Here is a 26,485-nt window from a genome sequence, read left to right as displayed (position 1 = left end):
TAAGTTCGGGGCTGGTAGTGGCAAGCTAATCGCCTACCCTGTCAGAAATCAAATAGATTAACGTAACTAACACAAGACAAATGTCTTGTCGAGGCCCTATGTTCTCGAGAGAAGTGAACAAGGAAAGAAAAAATTTAAGAAAAATATAAGAAATATTTAAGAAAAATACTACAAAAATACTACAAAATACTAAAAAATATATAAATATTTTTTTTTTAATTTATAAAAAATATATAAAACAAAGTATAAAAAATATATAAAAAAAATATATTTAAAACTATATAAAAAAATATATATGTATCTATATATATAAAAATGAATTGCTGTTCGTTAGTCTCGCTAAAACTCGAGAACGGCTGAACGGATTTATCTTATCTTGGTCTTGAATTATTCGTGGAGGTCTAGGGAAGGTTTAAAAGGTGAGAAGGGGGCCGGGTTTGCTAGTATTGTATAAAAAAAAAAAATAATATTGTATATAACAAACTATATAAAAATATATTTAAAAAAATATAAAAATATATAAAAAATATGAAAATAATAAAATAATATATACAAATATATAAAAAAAATATTAAAAAAAAGTATAAAAAATACAAAAAAACACATAAAAAATATAAAGAAAATATTAAAAACAATATATTAAAAAAATATTTAAAAAAAAGATATTAAAGAAATATTTAAAATATATTAAAAAATATACAAAGTTACAAAATACGTACAAAACATTGAAAAAATATATAAAAAAATATATAAAAAAAATATATAAATAAAAAAATATATAAAAAAATATATAAAAAAATATATAAAAAAATATATAAAAAAATATATAAAAAAATATATAAAAAAATATATAAAAAAATATATAAAAAAATATATAAAAAAATATAAAAACAATATTTAAAAAATATATATTTAAAAAATATTTATATATTTTTTTAAATATATATCTTCTACTCAAATATGAACGAGACGGTATCAATAAAACGGTCCGCGGATGACATATGGCAAAAATAAATTTTTTGTTTTTTGGTAGGACTGTTATAAGCTTACATGGCAAATTTCAGCGTGATATGTCACATAGTTTGTTTTCTATGCTACTGTAAACAAGTCAAGCTCGAGTGTGTTCTTCGAATTCTCTTTTATGACTTCAATTGTCTCAAAATGTTTTCCACGGAGCGGCAACTTGAGCTTGGGAAACAGGAAAAAATCACATGGAGCCATATCAGGCGAATACGGTGCTTGGGGAACGATATTAACATTATTTTTGTTCAAATAATCGCGAACAAGACGTGATGTGTAAGCTGGTGCATTATCGTGATGCAAGAACCATGACTTGTTGTCCCACAATTCCTTCCTTTTAAGACGAATGTTCTCGCCAAACGCTTTAAAACGTCTAAATAATATTCAGCGTTAACCGATCGGCCTTGCGCAAGGAACTCCGAGTGCACCACACCTTCGTAATCGAAAAAAACAGTCAGCATAACCTTAATTTTTGAGCGACTTTGGCGTGGTTTTTTGGGTTGATGTACGGCCCTCTTTGAACGATTTGTACCACTGGAAAACAGGTGCACGCGATAGAGCAGAGTCCCCATGGGTTGTCTGCAACATTTTTAAGGCGTCTGAAGCCGAAATTTTGTTGGAATAACAAAATTTCAAACAAATTCTTTAATTCTTCTTCTTTCTTTCTATTTAAAAAAAAAATATACATATATATTTAAAAAAAAAATTATATATATTTAAAAAAAAATTTATATATATTTAAAAAAAAATTATATATATTAAAAACAAAATATAATAGGACTATGAATAAGTTCATGCGGTTTTTTTTCGAAATTTGAAACTTTATTGACGTAAAATGGTTACAAATTTAATATTCAAAGTATTGTCCATCGCTTGCTACTACTTTTTCCCATCTTTCTGGCAATTCACGGGTTCCCTTTGTGAAAAATTCGGTCGGTTTTGCCGCAATCCACGAATCGATCCATTTTTTGACTTCATCGTAATTACGGAAGTGCTGGTCAGCCAGGCCATGTTGCATCGATCGGAAGAGATAGTAATCGGATGGCGCAAGGTCTGGACTATACAGCGGGTGGGGTAGGACATCCCATTTGAGCGTTTCTAAGTATGTTTTGACCACTTGTGCAACATGTGGCCGAGCATTGTCATGTTGCAAAATAACTTTGTCGTGTCTATCGGCGTATTGCGGCCGTTTTTCTCGCAGTGCTCGGCTCAAACGCATCAATTGTCGTCGGTAGACATCCCCCGTAATCGTTTCATTCGGTTTCAGTAGCTCATAATACACAACACCCAGCTGGTCCCACCAGATACACAGCATAACCTTCAGGCCATGAATATTCTGCGCCGACGTCGATGTTGAAGCATGGCCAGGGTATCCATACGTTGCCCGACGTTTTGGATTGTCGTAATGGACCCACTTTTCATCGCCAGTCACAATTCGATGCAAAAAACCCTTTCTTTTGTGCCGTTGAAGCAGTTGTTCGCATGCCATAAAACGGCGTTCAACGTCTCTTGGCTTCAATTCATACGGCACCCAATGGCCTACCTTTCGGATCATTCCCATGGCTTTTAAACGTTTGGAAATGGTTGATTGATCAACTCCCAAAGTTTTTGCAACCTCTTCTTGCGTTTGAGCCGGATCTTGATCGAGCAATTCCTCCAATTCGGTATCCATGAACTTTGGCGGCGCACCCTCGCGTTCTTCGTCTTCCAAGCCAAAATCACCACTTTTAAAGCGTGCAAACCACTTCTGGCACGTTCGCTCAGCTAGAGCATGCTCACCATAAACTTCCACCAAGATACGATGACTTTCGGCTGCTTTTTTCTTCATATTAAAAAATTCCCCGCAAAAACACATTATTTGGCACGAAATTCAACATTTTCAAGTGTGGTAAAAATATTGTTGTTTACGCTTCAAATAAAAAACTTATACTGACGTTTGTGCCTTACGACAGTAGCTCTCCAATGAATGTTTGGAAATGTGGATCGATGGAATAATAATCAAGTTACGCCATCTGTTGTAAAACCGCAAGGAACTTATTCATAGTCCTATTATTAAAAAATATAAAAAACAAAATATTAAAAAAAATATTAAAAAAATATTAAAAACATTTTAATTACAAATTTTCCACCATAATTTGAAAAAATATAATTTTCTCCGTTGCAATTAATTACAAAAAAAAAACTAGAAACATTAAATTTAAATAACAAAAATTTTCTACCATAGTTTATAAAACAAATGTTCCATTACATAAAAAAAATAGAAAATTTTAAAATATTCAATTGCTTCCATTGCAAATTATTACAAAAAAATAAAAACATCAAATTTAAATCAAAAAACTTTTCTACCATAATTAAAAAAAAAATTCCATCATATAAAAAAAATCTAGAAATTTTAAAAATATAAAATTGTTTACTTTACAATTTATTCAAAAACAAAATTTAATCACTCAAATTTCCTATCAAAATTTTTAAAAAAATTGTTCCATTGTATAAAGGAAAAATAGAAAATTTGAAAATATGCAATTGATTTCATTGCAATTTATTCAAGAAAAAAAAATAAAAATAAATAAAAAAAAATTTACTTACACAAATTTTCCACCTTAATTTTTAAACACATATTTCCATCGTATAAAGAAAAGAATAGAAAATTTTAAAATATTCAATTATTTTCGTTGCAATTTATTCAAAATATACAGGAAAACCGATTTTTTACAACTTTTTTTTTAAATATTTCTATTGTATAAAAGGAAATCTCAAAACAATCTCGGTGTGCCTGAAAAATGTGTATCAATCATCACCTCTATATATTATATATAGGGCCCGCCATCTATCGTTACGGATTTGAGCTAGGTATTATTTGAAGAATGGTAACACTTAGCTGTCATCTGATTTGACAGAAAATTAGTTTTATTCTTCCGCTGAACGAAAATGGTTGTGTATACGCTCAAAGAACGCTGGGAAATATTGCGACATTACTTTGAAAATCATGGTAATGTTGCAGAATGTGTACGAAAAGAAGAAAAGTACCGAATGAAGCGTATGTGCGTTACTTTGCGAAAAAAGTAAGAGAAACTGGGTTGCTTATTGACAAACCAACGCGTGACCGACCAAAAACCGTGCGTACACCCGAAAATATTGCTGCTGTGGCCGAGAGTGTTCGTGAATCACCAGGAACATCAGTTCACCGTCGTTCTCAACAAATGGACATTTCGGAGACATCATTGAGACGAATTTTGCGTAAAAACCTTGGTATGACGCCATACAAAGTCCAATTGGAATGAAGTTGTGTTCCATCATTAACTGGAAGGATTGTACTTCAAAATAAAAAAACAGTTTGGAAAAATATTGAGTAGTTTCCTTTTTATAGCATTTTTAATTCCGTAAAGTTATATGGCGGACCCTGTACATATATGGTAAATGTATGTATGTATATATAAATGGCGTTTACACGCTTTTTGGGTGTTGGGCCGAGCTCTTCCTCCCATTTGTGGTGGACCTACAGGATGAAAGGACCTACAGTTTTACGCCGCCCCCAAACAACAGATTGTTTTTTTATGACGAGCTTTTCCATGACACAACCTCATTCGGGGGTTTGCCATTATTTGCCGAGCAGCGACCGGCAGTAGAAACACAACCAATCCATCCACGCCAATTATTCACAAAGCATTTTGAGCTTTGATAATTTTAACAAGCGTAACATAAATATCGGCAAGTCTATTTTATTTGGGCACTAGCATTACCGCCAAATCGTTTGAACACGAACACATATCAATTAAAGTTATTGTAGAATATTCGGAAATAAATTCTGGTGGAAATGAAAAATTTATAGTAAATAAGAAAATTTGATGCATGCGCTAAACTCAAAATAATGGCACAATAAATGATTTTCTAAAGCTTAAAACATTCACACTGTTTGTTAGTTATAGTCATTTCACTTATACAAGAACAAAAATATAAGAAATATGTAATAAATACAATGCTTCAAAAATAAGGAAAAAACTCAATTTATTTTTTCAAGTATAAAAATTTTTTATTTTCACATTGTTTTGGGATGTGTGTACTGTGTGTGTGTGAGTGTGTTGGTGTTTGGGTGTGCATGTATGTGTATTTTAGGGTCACAGGCCAATTTAAATTCTCTCATAAGTGATAAATTAAAAGTAAACAATTAAAGTAAATGTAATAAAAATAAAATGTATTAATGATGAAAAATAAATTTAAGTATACATACATACGTATTTTTTTTTTACAGATTACTAGACATAGTTGCAATTATTTATAAACTTAAATGGGAGCTTAGCGCAGTTGCACAACGCGTTGCTTTATATATCATTTTCTTTTCATTTCTATTTATTTATATATAATAAAATATATCTATATATATGTATATGTATATGTATTTACAGTGTTAAAAATACAATATTTATAACAAAATGCACTCCGCCCTCACCCCTCACCCCGCTCCCGGTCAGCTCGTCAGCTTGAAACGAGCAACCCAGCAACAAGTGTATGTATGTATATTTATAAGTAGATGGGAGGCTGTGTGGGTGTGGGTGGTGTTGGTGGTGTGCGCGGCGCTCACTCATTTAATTCGTTCATTAATTATAACTTTAATTACATTTATGTTGTTGCATTGTATGTATAATTTTTTGAATTTCATGTTTGTTTGTTTTTTTGTGTTTTTTATTTTTGTTTTATTTTTTTTTTTAATTATTTCTCTTATTGATATATTATTCATTTATTTTTTGTTTTCAAACTTATACTAGCAATAAAAATTGATAACCTACATATTTACAAAAGTGTGTTGTGTTGTGGGCGTGTGTGCGAACGAGCAGGTGAATGTTTTAAGCACCAGAATTTTGATTTGCCACAGAAGAAGCAACAACGAAGTATGAAAGTGGTAGAGTGAAAATTTTATATTTTTTAGTTAGTATTTTTTTATTTTTTTTATTGAGTACACCAATTTACGATTTCTATGCCTGCATAGAAAACGTGTGCAGCAATAAAAGTCAAACAGCAAATTGAGTGGACAGTGCCAACAACATTGGCCTGCACGCGCATATGGACGCCACTACCACTACTACTACTACTACTACTACTACTACTACTACAACTGTTGCGACGCGCTCGTCACTACGCTCTTATTTCTTAAGAAATTTACACAGTTTAGGTTTTTTAACTATAAGTTAAATATGGTTTATCTACATAAAGGTGTATTAAAGTACTTGTAATTTTTAGTTTTATAAACATTTTATAACTATAGGGTATAACTTTATAATTTCAATGTTTACTTGGTTAATTTTTTTTATTTTTCCGTTATTTTTTAGTTTGATTGTGTGTATCAACACTTATAAACTAATTATTTTAATTACACATTTTTTTAATATTAATTTTAATTTAAGTAGTTATTGATTTTTCACAACGAAAAATTATGCTTATAACGAATTTTCATTTTAAATATTTTATGTAACTATATACCCCCATTTTTATGATTTATTTTAGTTGTTTTGTACTTTTTTTAGAAATTTTCCAGCTTTTGTTTTTTACCAATATTTTCATACTTAAATTTCATTTTTGTTTTGCGCTGTTCTCTAATTGCCACTTAATATTAATTTATTAACTTTAAATAGTCCCGTCATCACTGTACAGATACCGTGTATGTATTATATATAAGTAGTTAAAGGTTGTAAGATATTTACAGTTTTATTTATTAACGCGCTCCCTTCGAGTTCACTGTAGTTAATCGCTTAAACGCTTAATTACATTATCGCATATTAGATTATAGTAAAAGTAAAGGTAGAAATAAAATGAGTATGCGTAGAAAAGTTATATCAAAGAAATATTAAAAAAATTAGAATTACGAAACTGTTGTAAAAACTAAGCGTTTTAAAATATTTTCAATTATAAATAAGAACTTAAGAGTTTATTTATATTTTATAATTTAATTTAGACACATTGACTGCCAAGTAGATTTTTTAATATTCAAAAAAACATTGAACGAATTGTGATAATTTATTCAAAGTGCTAGATTTTAATTTACTTTAAGCATAGCTGCTCAAGCTTACAAGGAAACAAGTTTTGCCGCTGATGTGCATTATTATTATAAAAACATTAATTTGTGTTAAGGTTAATTTTTAATTTAAAAATATATAAGAAAATAGAAATATTAAAAAAAATATTTAGCAGCAGGAGGGTAGTTCGTTTCAAATACAAAAAAAATTAACAAAACGGAAATTCATGTCAATTCATATTTTTGCTTTCTACAGTTATCGCTTACAAGCAGGAGAATTTCTGTATATGTACGTATGTATGTACATACTCTCCACCCACATTTCTGTAAACACCATAAAAAGTTGCAAATTTTTTCTTTTCGAGTATTTAATATGGGTTTTAAAAAAAATACATTTGCTGGCCGAGTAGTGGTGTGTATAATTCATAGATTTGTTCCTTTTTTTCATTTAAAATCTGTTTTAATGGTTGCACAGTTGTATTTCCATATAATGACAATGCAATTTACAGATTTTTGTCTGACTTTTCTTGGTTTTAATTTTTAATTGTTTCTTTTCACGTTTTTTTTTTATTTAATTTTGATTTTTTTCGTATACCCCTGCTAGCTATTGCATACACCAAACCATAATATATTAATGTATGTATGTATACACATATATATACACATTTTTTCCGAAAGGATGCGTTTAAAATTTATTAAGCAGTGACTTGTTCATTTCGCGTTGTTGCTTTTTATTGACATTAGCTTTTATTATATATGCAGCTTCTTTTAAGTAACACAAAACAGCAGGAAACTGAATAACTGAATAGTAAGTGTATGTTTGTATATACATATAAATAATGGCTTATTAACAGAAAATTGAAAATTAGTCATCAAATTTTAAAAGAAAAAAATTAAACGGTACTCAAAAGTGGGAATGAACGCGCACAGCGATACGATTTGTACATATATTAGATTTTTTTCGGGAAAGCAATACTATTTTTGAAAGTTTTGTTGTATGTACAGAGTACGCATGTAGTTGCCAATTGTTTTGGTTCTTTGTACGTTTTTAGTTTTCTCGTTTTTATGTATGCCAAACCGGCGGTGTATTTTATCTATAATTGTGAGCAACTAGCAGCATATAAACAAATATTTAAAATGGTTATTTTAAATCAAAGCAATGTAGCTGTTTTTCAGAGCTACATTGCTAATATTTAAATATTGAATTTGAATTCAAGTTTTGGTTAGGTTGAATTTAAAGCGAAAACAGACGTGTTGCAATAGTGTCAAGCGAAGATGCGTTGTTTTTAGGCAATTACAGCGCGTACTATCCAAAACTACGCAGCATATGTTTAATTAAACCTTTTTTATTTAATTTTAAAAGTTACCGATACGATTATGTGAAAAAGAAATTTATCGAGATTTCCAAGTGAGCAAATAGAAAAGTCCCATCAAAATCAAATACCGCGCCTGCTAATTAGTTTTAGCTTAACAGCGAAAATGCACAAGCGATTAAATGATTTTAAGAGGATTTTTATATTCAACACATTTTTGTGAAACTGAAGTTAAAATTAGTATGAACACAAATAATTACAAATTTAAATTAAATTGGATGAAATACATTGTGCTTTATCAATAAAAGTAAACTTGTGTGAAAACAAGTTAGTTTTTGGATCCCACTCGCCTTGCAAAAAAGTAATTAAAAAACCTTTTCTTTACTTATTAAGTGCTTCGTATGCATTTGAATTATCTAAAATTAAATGTACTTGCGACTTCAAGCCAACAATCTTAATTATACAATGTATGAAACTCTCGCAAGGTCTCAAATGCAACGTTGCATCGTGAACGAAAAAGCGTTTGACAGCGCACATATACTATAACAACTGTTTTTTATTGCAAGCTAAGTTTGAAATTTCTATTATGCTGATCTTCGATTTCCTATACGCGTAGTTTTAATGAGAAATGTGAAAAAATTTCGCTCATGTTTTTGGAAAATAACAAATTTACACGGCAATTCTTATGAAATAAAAAAGCTGAAAAAAATTATTATGCTGCGTTAGCCGCCTATGAGGTGCCAGTTTCAATGGCATGCAAGCTAAGGCTGGATCTAACCTAAAATCCCTTCGCTTGCTTTACACGTCGACGTGAAGCAGCAAAATAACTTGTCGTATCTTTGTTTTAAGCATAACAACATTTTTATTTTGTCGCTAAGCTTTACGATTTCTCGTAATTATCTAATATTTATATATATATACATATATATATATATATATATATATATATATATATACATATTTAGGTATGTATTAATTATTTACATTCACGCAGTAATTAACTAACACTAATTTATAATATATACATTTAGCATTTGACTTCATTTTAATATTAATTTCATTATAAACCGTTAAACTAAAAACTTACCCTATATTAAGGTTTGTGTGTATATATAAAGAAAGCATGTTGGGGTATTGAAAAATTCATTTAAGATTCTAGATTAACGCTGTATGATTGTATTAATGTGTATATGTTGGGGTTTTGCACATACATATAACACGCTTCAACAAATTATTTATTGCTTTTCGATTCGTTAAGGTTTTCATTTTTGGTTGCTTCAATTATTCTCTGCTACAACAAGCCAGTATATACATATACATACATGTGCATGCGTGTAAATATGGTAATGTACATATTTGACAAACAAATAGTAACAATCTCAAGTCTGCAGCAAACTAATTTGTGTAAAACTAAGTAAATTAACATTCCGTAGGTGTAAGAAAAGTTCAATTTCCATTGTGAACTCAAATCACTTTAATATTGAAACTTTTGCTAGTGCATCCTCCTATACTACTATTGTAGAACCGCAGTTCTTGCTTGAGTTATATTAGTAGCCTTACCAAAACGTTGTACTGTACCGTTGCCCAATAAACTGGCTGCCGCATAATCTTGCAACTTATAAACATCATTCACTTTGCATACGTCTGTATTCCTTCAAGTCGCTGACTCACTGCCACCTCTCGCTACTGTTGCATCATCTCTCGTGGGAGTGGCAGCATTTGTTACATTGACGTTTGCTGTTTCTCCCTCATGTGGCCACTTATGGTTCGAGCTTGTGGTGCTTGTATATTTCCTGCATACATTTGTACTAACGCAATTTCGTTCTGGACTTGCGTCTCGCGAAGATGCGCGCGATGTCGAGGATGAAGAGGAAGATGATGACGATATTTCTTCGAGGCAATTGTCCAAATTCTCCGTTGACGAGATGCTGTTAGTGCGATTCGCATAGAGATCACAGTCTACGATTTTCGAACAAGAGGAAATTATTTTTAATTACAGCCTAAGCTTCAATTTTTTTTTACAACTCAATCAAACATTCAAAGATCTGCCGAATCTTTATAAATAATCAGTTTTGAAACCACAGTAAACATTTCAAAACTGCATTTCAAAAGAAGTGCGACTCTTTACAATATTACACAAAATTGCTTACCTTTTTTAAGATGCGCAAACTCTTTGGTAGCGCTACTAAGCGATGTTACGCTCTTATTCATATTGCGCAATAACTTCAAACGTTCGCATAGCTTCTCTTGTTGCTTTTCAAGTAGGGTGGGCGCAGCACTGAATTGGCCTAGAAAACGAGATTCAATTTTTTCAGGTTTTAAGTGAGGTTTTTACTTTTCATTTATGTACCTAAAGTTATTTTTTTTATACGTATTTAAATATATAATTATTTATATAATTTTATCCATTTCGGTCTCCTACTCTAATAATAATATTTCCCTCCTCCTTCCCTTTCTATAGTTTCTGTTCCCACAAAACTCACCTTTCTTGCCATCATCTTCGTTGTTAAGATTTATCGATGACGTGTCAGTCATATTGCCACAGCTGCTACTGCCGGTGCTGCTATTCAGCAGCCCCACAACATCATCGTACGAAGCGCTGTGCCGTGTAGAATGCTGCTCTTTCTCAGATCCACTGTGGTGTCGTCTACGCTCCGGCGAATTTAGCGTGTACTTGTTGAGTGTTACCGTTATTGGCGATAAGGACAACTGTCTGGCCATCTCCTCAGGCGAAGTATTTACAATACTATTATAAGCTTGCACGAAACTATTGTTCAGCAAATTGGGCGTCATGTTGGCAGCCGGTGTTGTTGGTGCACTAACCGTAGCAGGCGTATCAGGCATTGAGAGCGTTGTCGAATCCGTTGACAACTGCATACGTTTGCGATACTCATTGATGGAAAGTTTGCGTTTCGGTGCTGGCGGAGGTTCGGGCGCATTCAGTTGGGGATTAAGACGCGGATCATGGCTGGCGGTGCGCGTGAGCGGTAATTTTAATGATGTTGGCAACTTGCTGACGACGGGAGACTCTATTGGTGTCGATGTGACGGATATGTTTTCTGTTGCACCGCTGCTGTTACTGGACGTACTGTTGTTAGTTGGTTTGTTAACTCCCTGCAACAAGCCTGTGTTGCTGCTTACACTACTTCCACTAATATACGTGTGCGACTGCGTTGCATAAGCGCCCATCGTTGTGCTATAGCTCTTCACCTTAGTGTCCAAATATTCAGAAAGGCTGATATTCGCAGACACACCTGCTTGAACAGTGGCAGGCGTAATCCCACAGGGTGTGCCTGCGGCACCTGACAATGCCACTGTTGCAGCTCCCGCAGGTGACGGTCCTACGGCTGGAATATTATCACGCAATTTCCCATAAATACTGTTATAGGTCGACGCAGTAGAATTAGTGCTGGCGCCGCCACAAGACGGCAAGCTGCCTGCAGCCCCTGGAGAGTGCGTTGCAAGCGGAATGGTGGTACCGCCAACAATCGAAGATGATGGTGGGGGTAAAACTGCTGCGCTACCGCCGCTTGACGCAGGCATCGGTGGCAGTGGAGGTGGCGCGTGTACTGTGTGCGACACTGCTGCAGCCAAATGACTAAGTGCAGGCTGCATGGGAAGTGTTTTCAGCAGACTGTGCGTTGGCTGCTGTACTGAATTTGATGATGGTGGTAGAGCTGGCGTTGGTACATATGTAGCGATGGGGGTACCCATGGAAGCATCTACGTTGCTGCCAGCCACTGCGCCAATGCCACTGAAATAGGCGGCAATGAGCGGGGGTGGTGGCCCAGTAACAACCACGTTATTGAAATGAGGTATGGTGACATGCTCGCGCACGTAGGTTGCCGGCGGAAGCGGAGCCACGTGTGATACCGCTAAAATACCATTATGTTCCGCTGCTGGAGGTTTGTGAGTTGAGGTGTCTTTTAGCGGCTCCGGAGCACCACAACTGCTGCTGCTGTTATGGCGGTGCCGACTACCGCCTCCTGAAGAAGACGACGACTCACGTCGTTTGCGCGCCGCCAAATTATTATTGCTACCACTTAAAGAGGACGAACTAATCATATCATCGCGACTGTCTCGACTGCCACTGTCTTTGCGATGACGGCTGCTACTGCTAGTGACTGCATTCACCAAGGGTAAATCTTTGGTGAGTTCCTGTTCAAAATTAAGTTGACGCTTCTTGGAGGTGGGCGGCGGTGGGACAGGTGTTGTAGACGACGCAGTGTTGCTTGATTGTAACACTGAATTCGATGAATTCGACGAGGAGGTGGTGCGATGCCGATGATGGCGTTCTTTATCAAAGCCACGCTCTCTGTTGTCACGGTCGCGACGTTCTTCCCGATCTTTGGAATCACCACCACCAGACGCAGTACTGCTGCTATTAGAATTGTTATAGCTCGAGGAACCACTGTGTGGCTGCTTTGATATCGACACTGGTGTGGAGCTGGAATAATCCTTTTTATGCGACGACGATACTTTCTTCGAACTCGAATTAGTTGCACTCAACTTGCCGCTATGCGAAGAGGACGAACGACAACTGCTGCTACTACTGTGCTCCTTACCATTTCGTTCCTTTTTGCGCAACTTCTTCGCCGAAGAGGAGCCGCTGCTGCTCGAATTAGTAAATGATTTCGAAGCGCTGCTGTGTTTACTGCTGTTGCCACTAACACTCTTTACCGCATCATTATGTGAATTTGAGTGATGATGACTGTGATGGGACGAATAACCGGTTGCCGATAAAGATTTATTTTCCACCAACTTGCCACTTTTGTTTGATTCGGCATCAATCGTAGTGACCGAGGTTGCATTCGGCTTTGACTTCTTATTATTGCGCGACTGTAAAATCAGTATATTCTCCTTATGGAAGGAATGCAGGCGGGCGTGTATGTCATCATCGGTGAGCGGTATTTTACGTTCGTTGTTATTGTTATTATTAACGGTATTTTGTTTGCGCGGCGCAAGAGTGATTGATGCACTGCTGCCATCACTACAGTTAAGCAATGACGCTGACGAAGTATTTGTGCCAGTGCTGCCAATATCCGCCGCAGTAGAAGTCACAGAAAGCGGTGGAGATAGTGGCAATGCATTCTTGATATTGTCACATACTGGGGCAGTTGTTGCTATCGACTGCGTAGTGACTGGCGTTGTGGTAGCTGTCGTATCCGGTGGCGGCGGCGGTGGTTTGCGTTCAATAGCAGCGGCAGCAGCTGCTGCTAAAAACGTAATACAGTTTGGCTGCGGAGTTAGAGCTGAAACTGGAGATGTTTCTGGTGCTGGTACTTGTGTGGTCGGCGTAAAATTCTCGCTCGTGAACTGAGCTGCCATCTTGGGTATTGCAGCGTGCAGCGTATCCGCAGTTTGCAATATTTTATTGTTGTTGCCAATATTGTTGGCGCTTTCACTGTTCACAGTTTGTTTTTGCATCTCGAGCATTCGGGCGGATAGTGGCTTGAGCAATGAAGTTTGCTGTGATCCTTCGCTCGAAACTGAAGTTTCCGTTGACATGGCGGCTAAAGGCTCCAGTTTTGGGCGCTTTTTAAGTGGTTCATCACATGAAGCTGTGCTTCCGCATTCAAGCGCAAGTAAATCCAATGCCGATGGTTCTGTTGGCGCGGTCCACATTTCTTCATCGTAGGTGGCCAAATTTACTTTATTATCTACTGGCTCTGTTGTATCCATATCTTGATGGGACGACTCTAACTTGATAGACATACCACACTGCCGTACTTTTTCATCCAGTTCACCCGACCCGAAGAACTTTTCTTCCGTCGTATTGACACTTTCCTCATACTTGGCATGCTTTACAGTTTTTTCATCTTCCTCAACACTCATTTTTGTCTCTTTTACAACTGAAGGTGATGCATTTGTGATAGTTTGCTCAGCAGCTGCTAATTCTGTCTCTTCCTTCTTTACTTGCATCAATACCAACTCCTCAAACTTATCACCCGCCAAACTCTCTTCCCGCTCGACATCGATTTTCACATCATCACCTCCACTCGTATCTTCCGGTTCAATTTTCACCAGATTATCTTCCGCTGCGAGCATTTGTTGATGCCCTGGACTGGGCGAACGCAAAATATCCACATCATCGTCCTGATCGATAAGCAAGTGCTCGGATTTCATCTCTTCAGCTGCTAGCAGACGTTGTTCCTCCACTTCCTCTTGCTCCGCTTTCGATATAATTTCTTGTCTTGGGTGGCATTCACTGCCTGTATTGCCAAGTGTTTTTGTCGTTGTGTTCAGTTCATTCACACCTACACCACCTACCACATCGACATCGTCGCGTTCTTCCTCCTCATCGTATTCCTCTTCATCTGCTTCTTCGTCATCACTCGTCTCAACCTCATGTTTCATACCTCTGTTTGTGTCGCCATCCCTAATATTCATTACATCCACATCACTACTAACTGCATTTGGCAACATCTTTGTTGCCTCGCGCTCTGTTGCAGACGGTGCCATTGGTAATTCAGTTTTGACTACCCCGAAAACCACGGTTGATGGCGCACCAGCATCCTCTTCCTCCTTCTCACCGCCGCTTAGGATGAGTCGCCGTTTCTTGAGTGGTGTCGTGAACCCGTTCGGCACATTCAACACGGCATTCAAGTGCGCAGCAGCAGCTGCTGTGGTAGGCGAGACGTTTTGCAGGCTACCTGATGTCATTGCTGTAGGTGTAGGCGTCATCGATTCGTCTGTGGTCGTTTCTTCGCTAATCGCTTGTCGCAACCAACGCTTCTTTACTGAGGAGTTATTGCTGCAAGTGCTCACCTGCAGCGGCAGATGGAGTAGACTACGTGGCGAAGCGATGCCAGCAGCGGCTGTTGTCTGGTTGTAGACACCACTACTGCTACGTTCTGTTTGCTGTATAAATTCTTCGACTTTCTGCGCAGCCATGCTCAAATTTTGTGGTTCATCAACTGAAATAGGCGATGCGCGTACCTGTTCTATGAAGGTAGCATCCGCCTCCGGCTGTTGTTTACTGTAATCACACATCGTTGCCGCTTGTACCAGGGAATCCAACCCAAGGGTAGCAGTGGCTGTAGGCACTTCCGCTGCAGCTACTGCAGGCACTACATCTACACCGGAACCGCTTGGCGGTGGTGTTGGCGCACTCGGCGGTGGCGAATCACTGCCACTTGTGTCGGCATCTACTTGATTTAGTAGCCAATTGGACATGAGCACTTTCTTTGTTTTAGTCTTGTTCGGATACTTAAACTCACCACTTGGACTGCCATCCATGTGTTCTTGCAGCGGTCCAACGGCCGCCTCGATCAGCAGGCAAGCAGAGCTAACCGGTGTAGCAGGTGGTGATGCACCGTTGCCACCGCCTGTTGGAGTTCTGTGTTGTGGTGATTTCAATTGCTCAAGGGAATAGTGGGTTGGAAATTGTTGTTGTTGTTGTTGAACCGTTGTTGATGATACTTGAGGCGATTTCTGCGACGTAGGGGACATTTTCAAGTTGGGATTCGCAAAAGCGAGCAATAGTCCGGCAGCCTGATCTTCATTGGTTGACGCGGCTGTATCAGCCACCACCTCGTTGTGTTCTTGTTGCGGTTGATAGCTCGGCCCAGTTGCCGCAAGCGGCGCTACTGGTGATAACAATGAGGCTGACTCAGTTTCCGAATGTAAGGTCGCCTCGCCTGCGCTGGTGTCAATTGTTGTAGCCAATCCTGCACCATTGCTTCCCGCGCCATCTGCTGATTCATTGCTGCTGTTGATGCGGCTTTTGCGTCGCTTGCGCGCCTGCGCACTATGGCCGCTGTAGGCCTTATGCGTTTTGCGTTTTTTCTTGCGCGCGGCAGCCGCTGAGACGCGTCCACTGTTGCTGCTGGCACTTAACTCGCCCACAATGCGTTTTGTGGGCGTTGTCGGTGAATTGCTGTTGCTGTTGCGTCGCTTAGCGGCGCTCGAGGACGCAGTACCACCCGATTTACTTTGTTGATTTTTGCGCTGCTGATTGCGTTCCATTTTCTCAATAGCACGCAGAATCGCCTCCATTTTACGCTCCTCACGTGATAGTTTAGTCTTTTCCTTCGAGGTCGGCGTATTTGCCGCATCATCATTTACGCTGCCGCTACTGGTGTTATGCTGTGGTTGTTGCTGTTGATGGTCGTCCTCGGAGAAGCTAGTGGAGCGCGAACTTGACGACTTGCCAGACGTTTTGTGGATGCGTGCGCTAGTCGACGGTAAACACGCTCCTATACCGCTGGTATTAACGATTAATTTCTGTGGCGATTTCGAACCGGAATTTGGTGATGCAACAACTGCGCCATGTGACTGTAGCGGCGGTGGCAATTGTGATGTGGTCGTTGTCGTCTGTTGTTGCAATGCCTCCTGCATGCTGCCATCGACCATATCCTGATGTGGTGGCTGCATCAACGTGGTGACATAGAATTGTGTTTGTTGTTGTTGTTGTTGTGTCTGCTGATGTGGCTGTTTCGGTTGTTGTTCAGCGTCGCTGACGTCAAATGTATCAGGCGTTGTGGCTTCAGTAGCGGCAATAGCCATATTGTTGGTATTGCTTGGCGGCGTACTTTGGGCCTCTGACGCACTCACCACCTCAGTTAATGTTACAGCGGTGTTAAGCGATTGCAGAGCAGCTGCCGCTGCTAATGAAGCATCACTTACTGTCGAACAAACCGGTTCGCTCTGCATTTGTTGTTGGTTCAGTTGTTGCTCATGCTTTTGCTGCTCCGGTAGCTGCTGCATTGGCAAGCTAGACTGCTGTTCCGGCTGACTAGCCGTTTGGCTCAACGAAACGGTTGTGGTTTCAGCTGTCACCACCTCCTGCAACAATGGCGCATTGATGTTGTGTTCCACTGCATCAACCACTGTATGCTGCTGTTGCTGCTGGGGCTGTACCTGCGACTGCGTCAGCGCTTGCGCTTGCCCTTGCGGATGCGCCAATTGTTGTGGCGGCGACAACAGCAGCGGCGTGGGCAATGCTCCCAATATCTGTTGATGCTGTTGTTGCTGCTGCGGACTATGTTGAATGAAAAGTGCATTGCTGCCACGCTGCATGCCCGTTGAAGCTGGAACGACAGTCTGCTGCTGCGATTGCTGTTGCGTCGGCGAGTGTATATGCAATGTGGAAGGTGATGGTATTGACACGGATGGCGACGAGGAAGAAGTGCAAATGCCCGAATCGTGCATTACACTGGAAACGGAGGATGTTGCACTCATACTGCCATTGCTATTAGGCACCGCTGTTGAGGTGGCTAGCGCATGACCGGATAAAATATTAAGGCCACCATTGCTCTTGAATGTGTGATTAGACACGTTTGTGTTCATATTCAACGGCGCTGCGGGCAGTGCAACACTCGGGCTGTTCATGCCACCGGCAGCTGCACCAATGCCACTATCACCACTAGAAGAAGTCGAACGATTGCGATTGATGTTTTGCGCAGGACCTTTCTTTTTATTGCTACTTGGCGGCAATCCGCCCATGGTAAGCTGCATGGCAGCAGCACTACTATTTAACTGAACGCCACCATTTAAAGTGGTGGAGAGCAAAGACTTGCGGCTGCTAGATTTCGACACACCACCAGCGGCCAAAGACTGTTGCGTCGGCGGTGGGCCGAAAAGGCAATCCTTAAGTAGGCCGCATGCACACGCCGTGCTGGTTGGTTGTACGATGCAATTACTCGATGTGGCCTTCTTATTCTCGATGGCCAGCAGGTCGTGCGGCTCATGTTTAATCGTAATCTCAGTGCTTGCGCGAATACGTGTCGTTGCCACAATGAATAGGTGTATAGTACCCTTTTCGAAAAGATGTTGTATTTCTGCATTTGGTCGACAAGAGCGGCGCACAAAGCGCGCTTCATTGCCATACGTGCGCGTATCCACGCATATTTCCGGACCCTTTAGATAGGCTGGTTGGGGTGGTAGTGGCGGATATGAACCATCTTGATTCATAGTTTGCATAGGTGCTTCTGCGTCGGGCAGCTGATAAAAGAAAATGAATGGCCCTGGTGTTTTATGCGCTTTAAGGCTTGCAGCTAAGTAGTTGCTTGGCGGTGGTGAATTCATATTCACCGATGCATTTTGTGTTTTATACTGCGGACTAAGCATATATTTGCCACGCAACTCGAAAATCGGACAACTTGGCGAAATATCCATGTTGCTTATAAGTATTTTACCGCCAGCATGTGGCACCGTAGTCGCGCGATTCTCCAAACCATTGTTGCAGCACTCCTTCAACGCACGATTCTCCGTATTTAGTATACTTTGCAGCAGACTAGGTTGCTTTGTGATGGCATGCAGGCGAGCACGCAACTCCGGCGAATAGTGATTCGTCACGGCCAATTCGTAATTCTCAATCCATTGTCGCAAATTGGCTGCATGCTTTTCAGCGGCTGACGCACTGGCGCTAAGACCATCACTACTCTTTGTTTTGCGTTTCGTTGTCTTCTTTGCGGTAGCAGATTCCTTACGCGGCGGTTTCCCACCTAAATTAGAGCCAACACCAAGTTTATCCGCTTTCTTGGATTTCTTACCACCGATTGTATCTTTAGAGGTTTTCTTTAAAACTTTTCCCTTCTTTGTGCTACTGAGCGTCGTATTATTCGGCAGGCCATGAATTGTACCGCCATCGCCGCCACTACCCAACATAAATGAACCGGACGTGCCGCCGCCAATATGTCGTTGTTGTCCATCTGCCAACTGATAGTTGCCAACCATGATAGCGCCGCCACCACTTGCACCACCACCCAAATAGGCGCCACTTGAGCCGGTTGCATGCGCTGATTGTGCAGAGAGCAACAGCTGAGTTTGCTCCTTGCGTTTCATGAGCTGTAGTGCGCGGGCACGCGCCTTATCCACTTGCCGAGGTTGACACACTTCGCACTGGTACTCATCGGGTATGTTTTGACGATCTATGCCCATACAGTCGACATGTTGCCAAGCGCTGACAAGAGAAAAAAATAAATGGTTGCAAAGTGAGCATAACAATAAAAAATCAAAAGAAAATTCTCTAAAAACAATTAGAAACTCTTAACTTAAAATTTTTTTATTATTTATATGAATATATATTTGGTACTTACAAGCATTTATCACAGCAAATCATGTAGCCGTCATCATGCGTCAAATCACAGATGCAACGCGTCACCGAATCATCTTCAGCCTCGGCTTCGGGTGCTGTTTCCGTCTCTTCACCTGGATCAATATCGCCAGTGGCGACGCGTGAACCGTTACTAATGGCTGAATGCGCATCGTCATCCTGTTGCACGCGCGGTACTGGTGAATAGAAAAACGGAAGAAATTTATTAAAGAACTCTGTTTGTAGTTGGAACTGAATGCCACTAATTTGGCCTAAACCTATTATTTCTTGTTAAAAACTATCAGAAGGGGTAAATAAATTGCATTAAAAATAAAATTATTGGCATCTAGTTCTAAGGTGGAGAGTAAGCGCATTAGCTAAAAATATATGTCACTAGTATTCAAACAGTACGACCATAGAATACGGCATGCCCTTGGCAGCTGGTTCTACGTTACCGGAATGACTCAGGTTTTTCCCCCGACCAAGGGCTGCCGACCCAGTAAACTATCCCTGTCTAGTGAACCGTCTACCAAATTTTCAAGCGTCAACCAACGGCACCACCACCACCGTCGTAGTTGTAGTGAGCTATGTGCTTCGGAAGTTGTTGTTGTTATAGCAGCAAAAACATTCCACATATAAGTACGGGAAGTGCTGCTGGAATGACAGTGCTTGCTCGGGTCGTTCCGGCAACGTAAAACCGACTGTCGGGGGGTCAAGAAGTTCGAAAGTTCGAAATTGCAGTGGCATCCTGAGTTCATTTCATATATATTTCAAAGATGTTGTTATGGCGTGTTTTTGATTGTACAAGCTGTAGATTAGTTTCAAAATAAAACTCCAAAAAAAATTAGGAAAACTCCGAAAAAAATAGGAAAACTCCGGAATAATTATGAAAACTCCGAAAAATTAAGAAAACTCCGAAATTCAAAAAAAATATTCCATTTAAAAAAGTGTTAAATTAAAAAAAGTTTTAAATTAAAAAAAAGTGTTAAATTAAAAAAAAAGTGTTAAATTAAAAAAAAGTGTTAAATTAAAAAAAAAGTATAAAATTTAATAAAAGAAATTTTTTTAACAAATTTGATTGTATATGCTTATAAAAAATCTTGGCTACCATGGCGATTTATAAATTTTGTTGTCGTTGTAGCAGTTTACTGAAGCCTGCCAGTGCGGTGTAGTCACGAGCGTCTTCGTCTAACTCATCTAACGGTAGGCCCAGAAACGAGCTGTTTCGACAGGTCCAGAAGGAGAGGAGTTTAGGTGAGTTTGATGGGGCATGTGAATAGATTAGTTTTAGTGTCGTACGGTACTGGACATATATTGGGTCTGGATAAGTAGAACTCTAACCTACTACAATATCCAGAACAGAATCGGGCCTATATTATTGAAAAAATTCTGGTCGGGGGATATTTTTGCTTGTCAACCGTATGCCTTACTATTAACTATTGGCTTGTTCGGAAAGTAATTTCGTTTTTTCCCGACAGAGGATTTAATTGTATTTTTTCACAGCTAATTTCACACTTAAGTCGCATTGTCGTTATATGTTTTGACAGCTGATATAGCAAGGCTTGTGTGTGAATAAGTTCAATTGATTTTACGCAGTAGTTTTTGGTCGGTGCCCTTTTAAATATGGAGAGCAATAAACAGTATTTTCGTCATATTTTACTTTTTAACTATACAATAGAAAAAAATTAACCGATGTGTATGGAGAAGATGTGTTGACAATACGCCAGTGCCAGAACTAGCTTGCAAAATTTCGATCCGGCAATTTTGATGCCGAAGTTGCACCACGTCCTGGAAGGCCGGTTGAACCTGATAAAGACGCGATAAGGGCATTAGTTGATGCAAACCGGCGAATAACAACACCTGACATCGGTGAGATTAAATTGATCGAATTCAACTGTTTATGAACACCTGAAAGGACTGAGTTTAACCTCGAAGCTCGATATTTCCAAAAAAAAAAAAACGAAATTACTTTCCGAACAACCCAATATTAACCAAAAACTACCCACCACTACTCTGCAATCAACCCGCGCAGAAAGGGGCCCAGTCTACAACCCAAACATACTTCCCTCCCTTACATTTAAAGGCTTTTTATATTATTCTATATTCTACTCACTTTGTTGACCGTGCAGAGTGTATGTTGACTGACCGCTAGAAGGTAGCGTGGGTAGTACATTACCCAATCCCGTTTGGCTTGAAGCCACAGTCACACCAATACCACCTAATGACCATTGCTGACTACCGCCAACATTGCCTGCTAAGGCAGATTGTAAATGCGACTGCGTTGCGGTACCCGGTAAGATTGCACTATTGGAGCCGGCACCTCCAATGCCAACTTTGCCCAATTGCTGGACACTCACTCCTCCACCGCTCTTCACATTGTCTGCACCAGAGAGATTCGATGGCATGGCATTGGCGTAAGTGTGATCTTGCTGCACCGCATGCAAGATGCGTAAACGTAAATCCTGTGTATTCACTGGCACCGGACGCACTTCTTCTCCAATAATATCTTCATCATCGGCGTTAGCTGATGCCGCGGCAGTATTGTTAGCTGCACTGTTGTTTGTGGCAATCGTATAGCTACTGTTGCCAGCTGCGACTGCAGCTGTGGTGGCCGCTAAAGAAGATTTCAATGTTTGTAGGTGAATTATTTGCGCCGATGAGTGTTGCTGTTGCTGCTGCTGCTGCTGCTGAGTTTCTAGCGGTATATTCGACAAGCTGGACGATAATGCGGGCGTAGCATGCGAAGCATGTAAGCTATGATGATGACCACGACCGCCAACATTGTTGTTATTTGCTTTATAGTAGTCAACAGCAGTTTTTCGTGTAATAGTCGTACTGGCCTCATATGACTTATTGCGTTCCAGCGAGTGTGTACGACTACCGGGTGCACTATGTGTTTGACGTCCAATACTGGCACCAGATGTAGAGATGGTTGAATATAAAGCACCACTACCGGCACTGCTGGTATGTGCGGCAGCTGAGACTGGCAAGTAAGCGGTAGCCGACGTAGGTGTTTGATGGACCGCGGTCGTGTATTGTGTGTTAATAGTTGTAGGCGCTGACAATTGCTGCTGCTGCCCCGTCTGTTGCTGCGCTGAAAGTTGGGCGGTGCTATATACCGGATACTCTTTAGGCGAGAGCAGCACCGAAGTTGGTGAAGGATGTTGCTGCAATACGATTTGCTGTTGCTGCTGCGTTTGCTGTGCATTGGGCGGCGGCATTGCGACGGATTTTGTTTGCTGCTGCTGCTGGTAACGTTGATGATTGCTGAAGGATTTTTGAGCCATACTCTGTAGTATACGCGCTGACAACTCATCAGTCATTTGTGTGCCATTGACTATCATTATGTCGTCATTGAGCAACGACTGTGTATTGACGCTGTTGTTATTGTTGCCAGATTGTGCTTGCTGCTGGTATATAGTGTTGCCAGTGCTATTGTCTTTGACAATGGTCGTTGTTGGTGCGTCAACAAATTGTATTTGCTGCTGCTGTTGCTGCGTCTGCTGCTGTCGCAGCGACACCTTCGAGTGCTGCATTGGCAATGATGTCGTTTGATGTTGCTGTATAACTGTGGCATGTGTCGAATTTACAAATTTTATAGTGCTCCCAGCGGTATTGGTAACATTTATAGTCTGGTTATTGTTGCTGCTACCTCCACTACCGCTAGTTGCAAGTGTAACAACATTGCTGCCGGTTGAGAATTGCTGCTGCTGCTGTGGCACGGTTTTGTGATGCAGGTGTGTGCCCTGTGGCAGTGTTGCCACATGTTGCAACTGCTGCTGATGCGTGGCATATTTGTTGCTGGTCATTTTGGTAACTTTTGTCGTCTGCTGTAATTTATGCGCACCACCGCTGCTGCTAATTGTATAGGTGCCAAGTGGCTGTTGCTGCAACATATTTATGCCGCTGCTGCTGCTGCTATTATTTATCATGTTATTATACTGCTTTAGCAACTTCGAGGTTTTTATTTTGCTGCTGCCGCTACTTTGGTATTGCGGCTGGTGCAGCTGGTATTGTTGTTGCGTTTGCTGTGTTATATAAGTCGTTTTCACACCCTGCTGCTGCTGCATTTGTATGTTGTTCACAGCCTTGCTGTTACTGTGAGAAATTTTCAAATTGTTCGACTTTTTCAACATATTACCGGTGGTGCCAGTAACGCTGACACTCTTCGTAGTGGCACTGCTGCTCAGATACTTATGCCCCCCTACAACAGGTTGCACCAACATTTGTGTCTGTTGTTGCTGCTGTGCCGCTGTGTTTGTTGTCATTGATGTACCAGATGCCGAGGGCTGTTGCACAACTGTCTGCACTCGAGTTAGCATCTGTACGTGGCGCGGCACCGAGAGCTTCTGATAAAGCTGTTGCGTCTGCTGCGAACCTTGTGACATAGTCTGATTCGTCTGCTGCTGTGATTGTTGTATGTACGTCGTCGAAGTAAGTTGTTGCGGCTGCTGCTTGACACCTGTTTTATAGGTGCCAGTTACAGTGTATTTTTGTGTTTTGCCACCGCCTGTAATTGGTGTGGCTGCCGCTGCTGCTGTCGTTAAATACGACAAATTTTTAGCGCTCATATAATTAATTGTTTGTGCCTGTTGTGGCTGCGTGCCACTGCTGCTAACACCTATAGTGTGCTGTTGCTGCGCGTTTAGGTTGCCAGCAGCGCCAACAGCTACTGTAGTGGCTGTCGACGTGCTCGGCGTCGTAGGCGCTTGTTTGGCCAACACCGTCAAGTTGCTGAGCAGCACTTTGGACTGGCCGCCAACGGCAGCGGCGCTGCCGCTATCGATAATCATGTTGCCGGTAGTGCCATCTGTAGCAACTATTTTGAATATTTGTGGGTTCAACACCTCGCCTGTTGTTGCGGATATCATCATGTTGGTGGCACCAGAGGCAGTTGCCTGTTCAATGAATTCCTCGCTTACTTGTATCACCTGCTGCTGTGGCTGCGGCTGCGGCTGTTGCTGGTGGTGTTGTTGTTGTTGCTGCTGCTGTGAATGCATTTGTTGTTGTGGCAGCTGATGTTGCTTTTGCACATGTTGCTGCTGCTTCGACTGGTGTTGTTGCTGCAACTGTGTAGCGAGCTGTTGTGACTGTTGCTGATGAATTTGATGCTGTTGCTGATGGATTGTGGTATGTTGTATTAGTTGATGTTGTTGTTGTTGCTGATTCATCTGTACGTGTTGCTGTTGCTGCTGCTGCTGCTGCTGTTGCTTTACATTTATTTGTTTAATTTTTATGCTCGCGGTTCCTTCCGTTATTGTAGTATTGCTGTTGCACTTGATACTAGAATAAAGACTGTTGCTGCTATTGCGCTGCTGTGCACGTCGCATTAGAGGCAATTGTGTTTGGCTTCTAGTCGTAGTGTTGCTTTTACTGCCAGCAACATTGTACTGTTGTTGTTGCTGTTGTTGTTGTTGTTGCTGTTTCTGGTGGTGCTGCTGCTGCTGTTGCGGCTGGTGCACATCATTCGTACCATAGTATTCAAAATATTTTCCAATCGATGTCGCTGCTCCACTCCTTGTAGCCTTTGTTGTTAATTGCTGTGTCTGATACAATTTCTGATGTGACTGCTGTGAGGCTACATTTACTGTCGCTGCTGCAACTTCTGTTGTCACTGCACTGCCTGAAAGTGTTGTTGTTACTGCTGTTTTGGGCTTCTCTACGACAATTATACCAGACGATTGCAATGGCATCATTTGCTATGCAATAATTAAGCAATTCTTTTTGGGTTGTTATTGCAACTGTCGAATATACAATTTGCACAACAATTACAACTTCGAAAGAAGTATCTAAGGTGATTTTTGTACAAGCAACACGGAGCAAATTTTAAGTATAAATTAAAAATGTTCCTTCTTTAAGAGAAAAACAGAATCCTTTCTTCAAAACCAAATCGAATGTGAGCTTAATATTTGAATTTTGAAGGCTTGGCTTTATTACTATTGGTATTTTGCTCACTTAACTATTATCATACTTTATGCCAGAGACCAATCCTAGAATTTTAGCTTGTTCTGTGCTTATCGTTGCTGCTTGAGGCGGTCCCCCACCCACATGGGGGCTTGATTCGTGACAAAATGCTATGTGCTTACTTTTGCTGTAATCTTTGTAGGGTCTAGTGACTCTAACAATTGGCAGAAAAGCTTTATAGCAGGTGTACAATATTACTGTTACAGCAATTTCGGATGCTACCAATTGTGCTGATGCTGCTGCTACAGTTAGAAAAACGTTTGTGGCTTCGTAGTCACGGGAATTTCTAATTGTTCTGACCATTACATTGTAAGCCATTACATCAGGGGGCATCACTAAACGGCTGAAAATTTTTGTTTTATATAACGAGCTTTTTTCAAACGCTCAACACTACTAAAAAAATGTTTTTTCCTTTATAACTTCCACAAATTTCAAGGCGGCGGCAGCTGCTTTTTATTCATAAAGTCCTAACAGAAAAGTGCTGATTGATTTTCAATAGAATTGGGCGAAGGGAAAGGAAATGTCGCAAAACAAATTCCTTTCTAATGTACACTGCGTTTTTTTTTTTATGTGTTAATAGTGGTTTTCGATTCCGATTCCGTTTACGCTTCCTTGTTTTGCGATTGAAGCGTCGTTTATTATTTGGCAATTCCACTGTCGTTGTTTTCTTTCTCAAACTGTGCAGTTCACTGAAATTGTCTTCTAGACTAGTAAAAGTTTATGTATGTCGTTTAAAGAAAAAAGCTCGGTTTTGCTCGTTGTATTAATTTCGCGTTATAGTTTAACTGTAAGAGAGAAAAGAAAAAAGAATTTATTATTATTTCTTTATTAAAATATATTATTAATTAAATTCACGGCAATGTTTATGAAACGATAATATCATTGCTGCAAAAACTAAATAATGCAGAAATTGAATTAATACCTGAGAATGTATGTATGGGAACAGAGTGACAATTTGAAATTAGGTACAACCTCATTTAAAAACAAGAAAAAACGGGATTTTGCACAGATCGCTAAGCATAAGGTCAAGGTCGACTGATGAATAAATTTGAAATATTATAATTTATTTATTATTTATTAAAATATTATTATTAATATATATTAACTAAATTAATTACGTTAATATTGAAAAAGAGCTTAGCT

At 39.7% G+C, this 26,485-nt stretch overlaps 1 protein-coding gene across 5 annotated transcripts in view; it reads right to left on the bottom strand.

The window, feature by feature from the left end:
* Positions 1-9,502: 9,502 nt before the first annotated feature.
* The window catches only part of LOC129240866 (platelet binding protein GspB), a 31,047-nt gene continuing 14,064 nt past the window's right edge, over positions 9,503-26,485 (bottom strand). For all 5 annotated transcript variants that reach the window (XM_054876901.1, XM_054876902.1, XM_054876904.1 and 2 more), the window contains 5 exons: positions 21,492-26,127; positions 19,383-19,575; positions 10,824-19,246; positions 10,491-10,628; positions 9,503-10,299 (listed from right to left, as the gene is read on the bottom strand). In XM_054876901.1, the coding sequence (XP_054732876.1) occupies positions 9,995-10,299; positions 10,491-10,628; positions 10,824-19,246; positions 19,383-19,575; positions 21,492-25,074 (12,642 nt within the window). In that variant the 5' untranslated portion in view covers positions 25,075-26,127 and the 3' untranslated portion in view covers positions 9,503-9,994. The remainder of the gene's footprint in view (positions 10,300-10,490; positions 10,629-10,823; positions 19,247-19,382; positions 19,576-21,491; positions 26,128-26,485) is intronic.

Source organism: Anastrepha obliqua, chromosome 3 (assembly GCF_027943255.1).
Source record: "Anastrepha obliqua isolate idAnaObli1 chromosome 3, idAnaObli1_1.0, whole genome shotgun sequence".
NCBI classification, from domain to species: Eukaryota; Metazoa; Arthropoda; class Insecta; order Diptera; family Tephritidae; genus Anastrepha; species Anastrepha obliqua.
The sequence above is the reverse complement of the archived record's forward strand: the minus strand, read 5'-3'. Positions and strand labels throughout refer to the sequence as shown.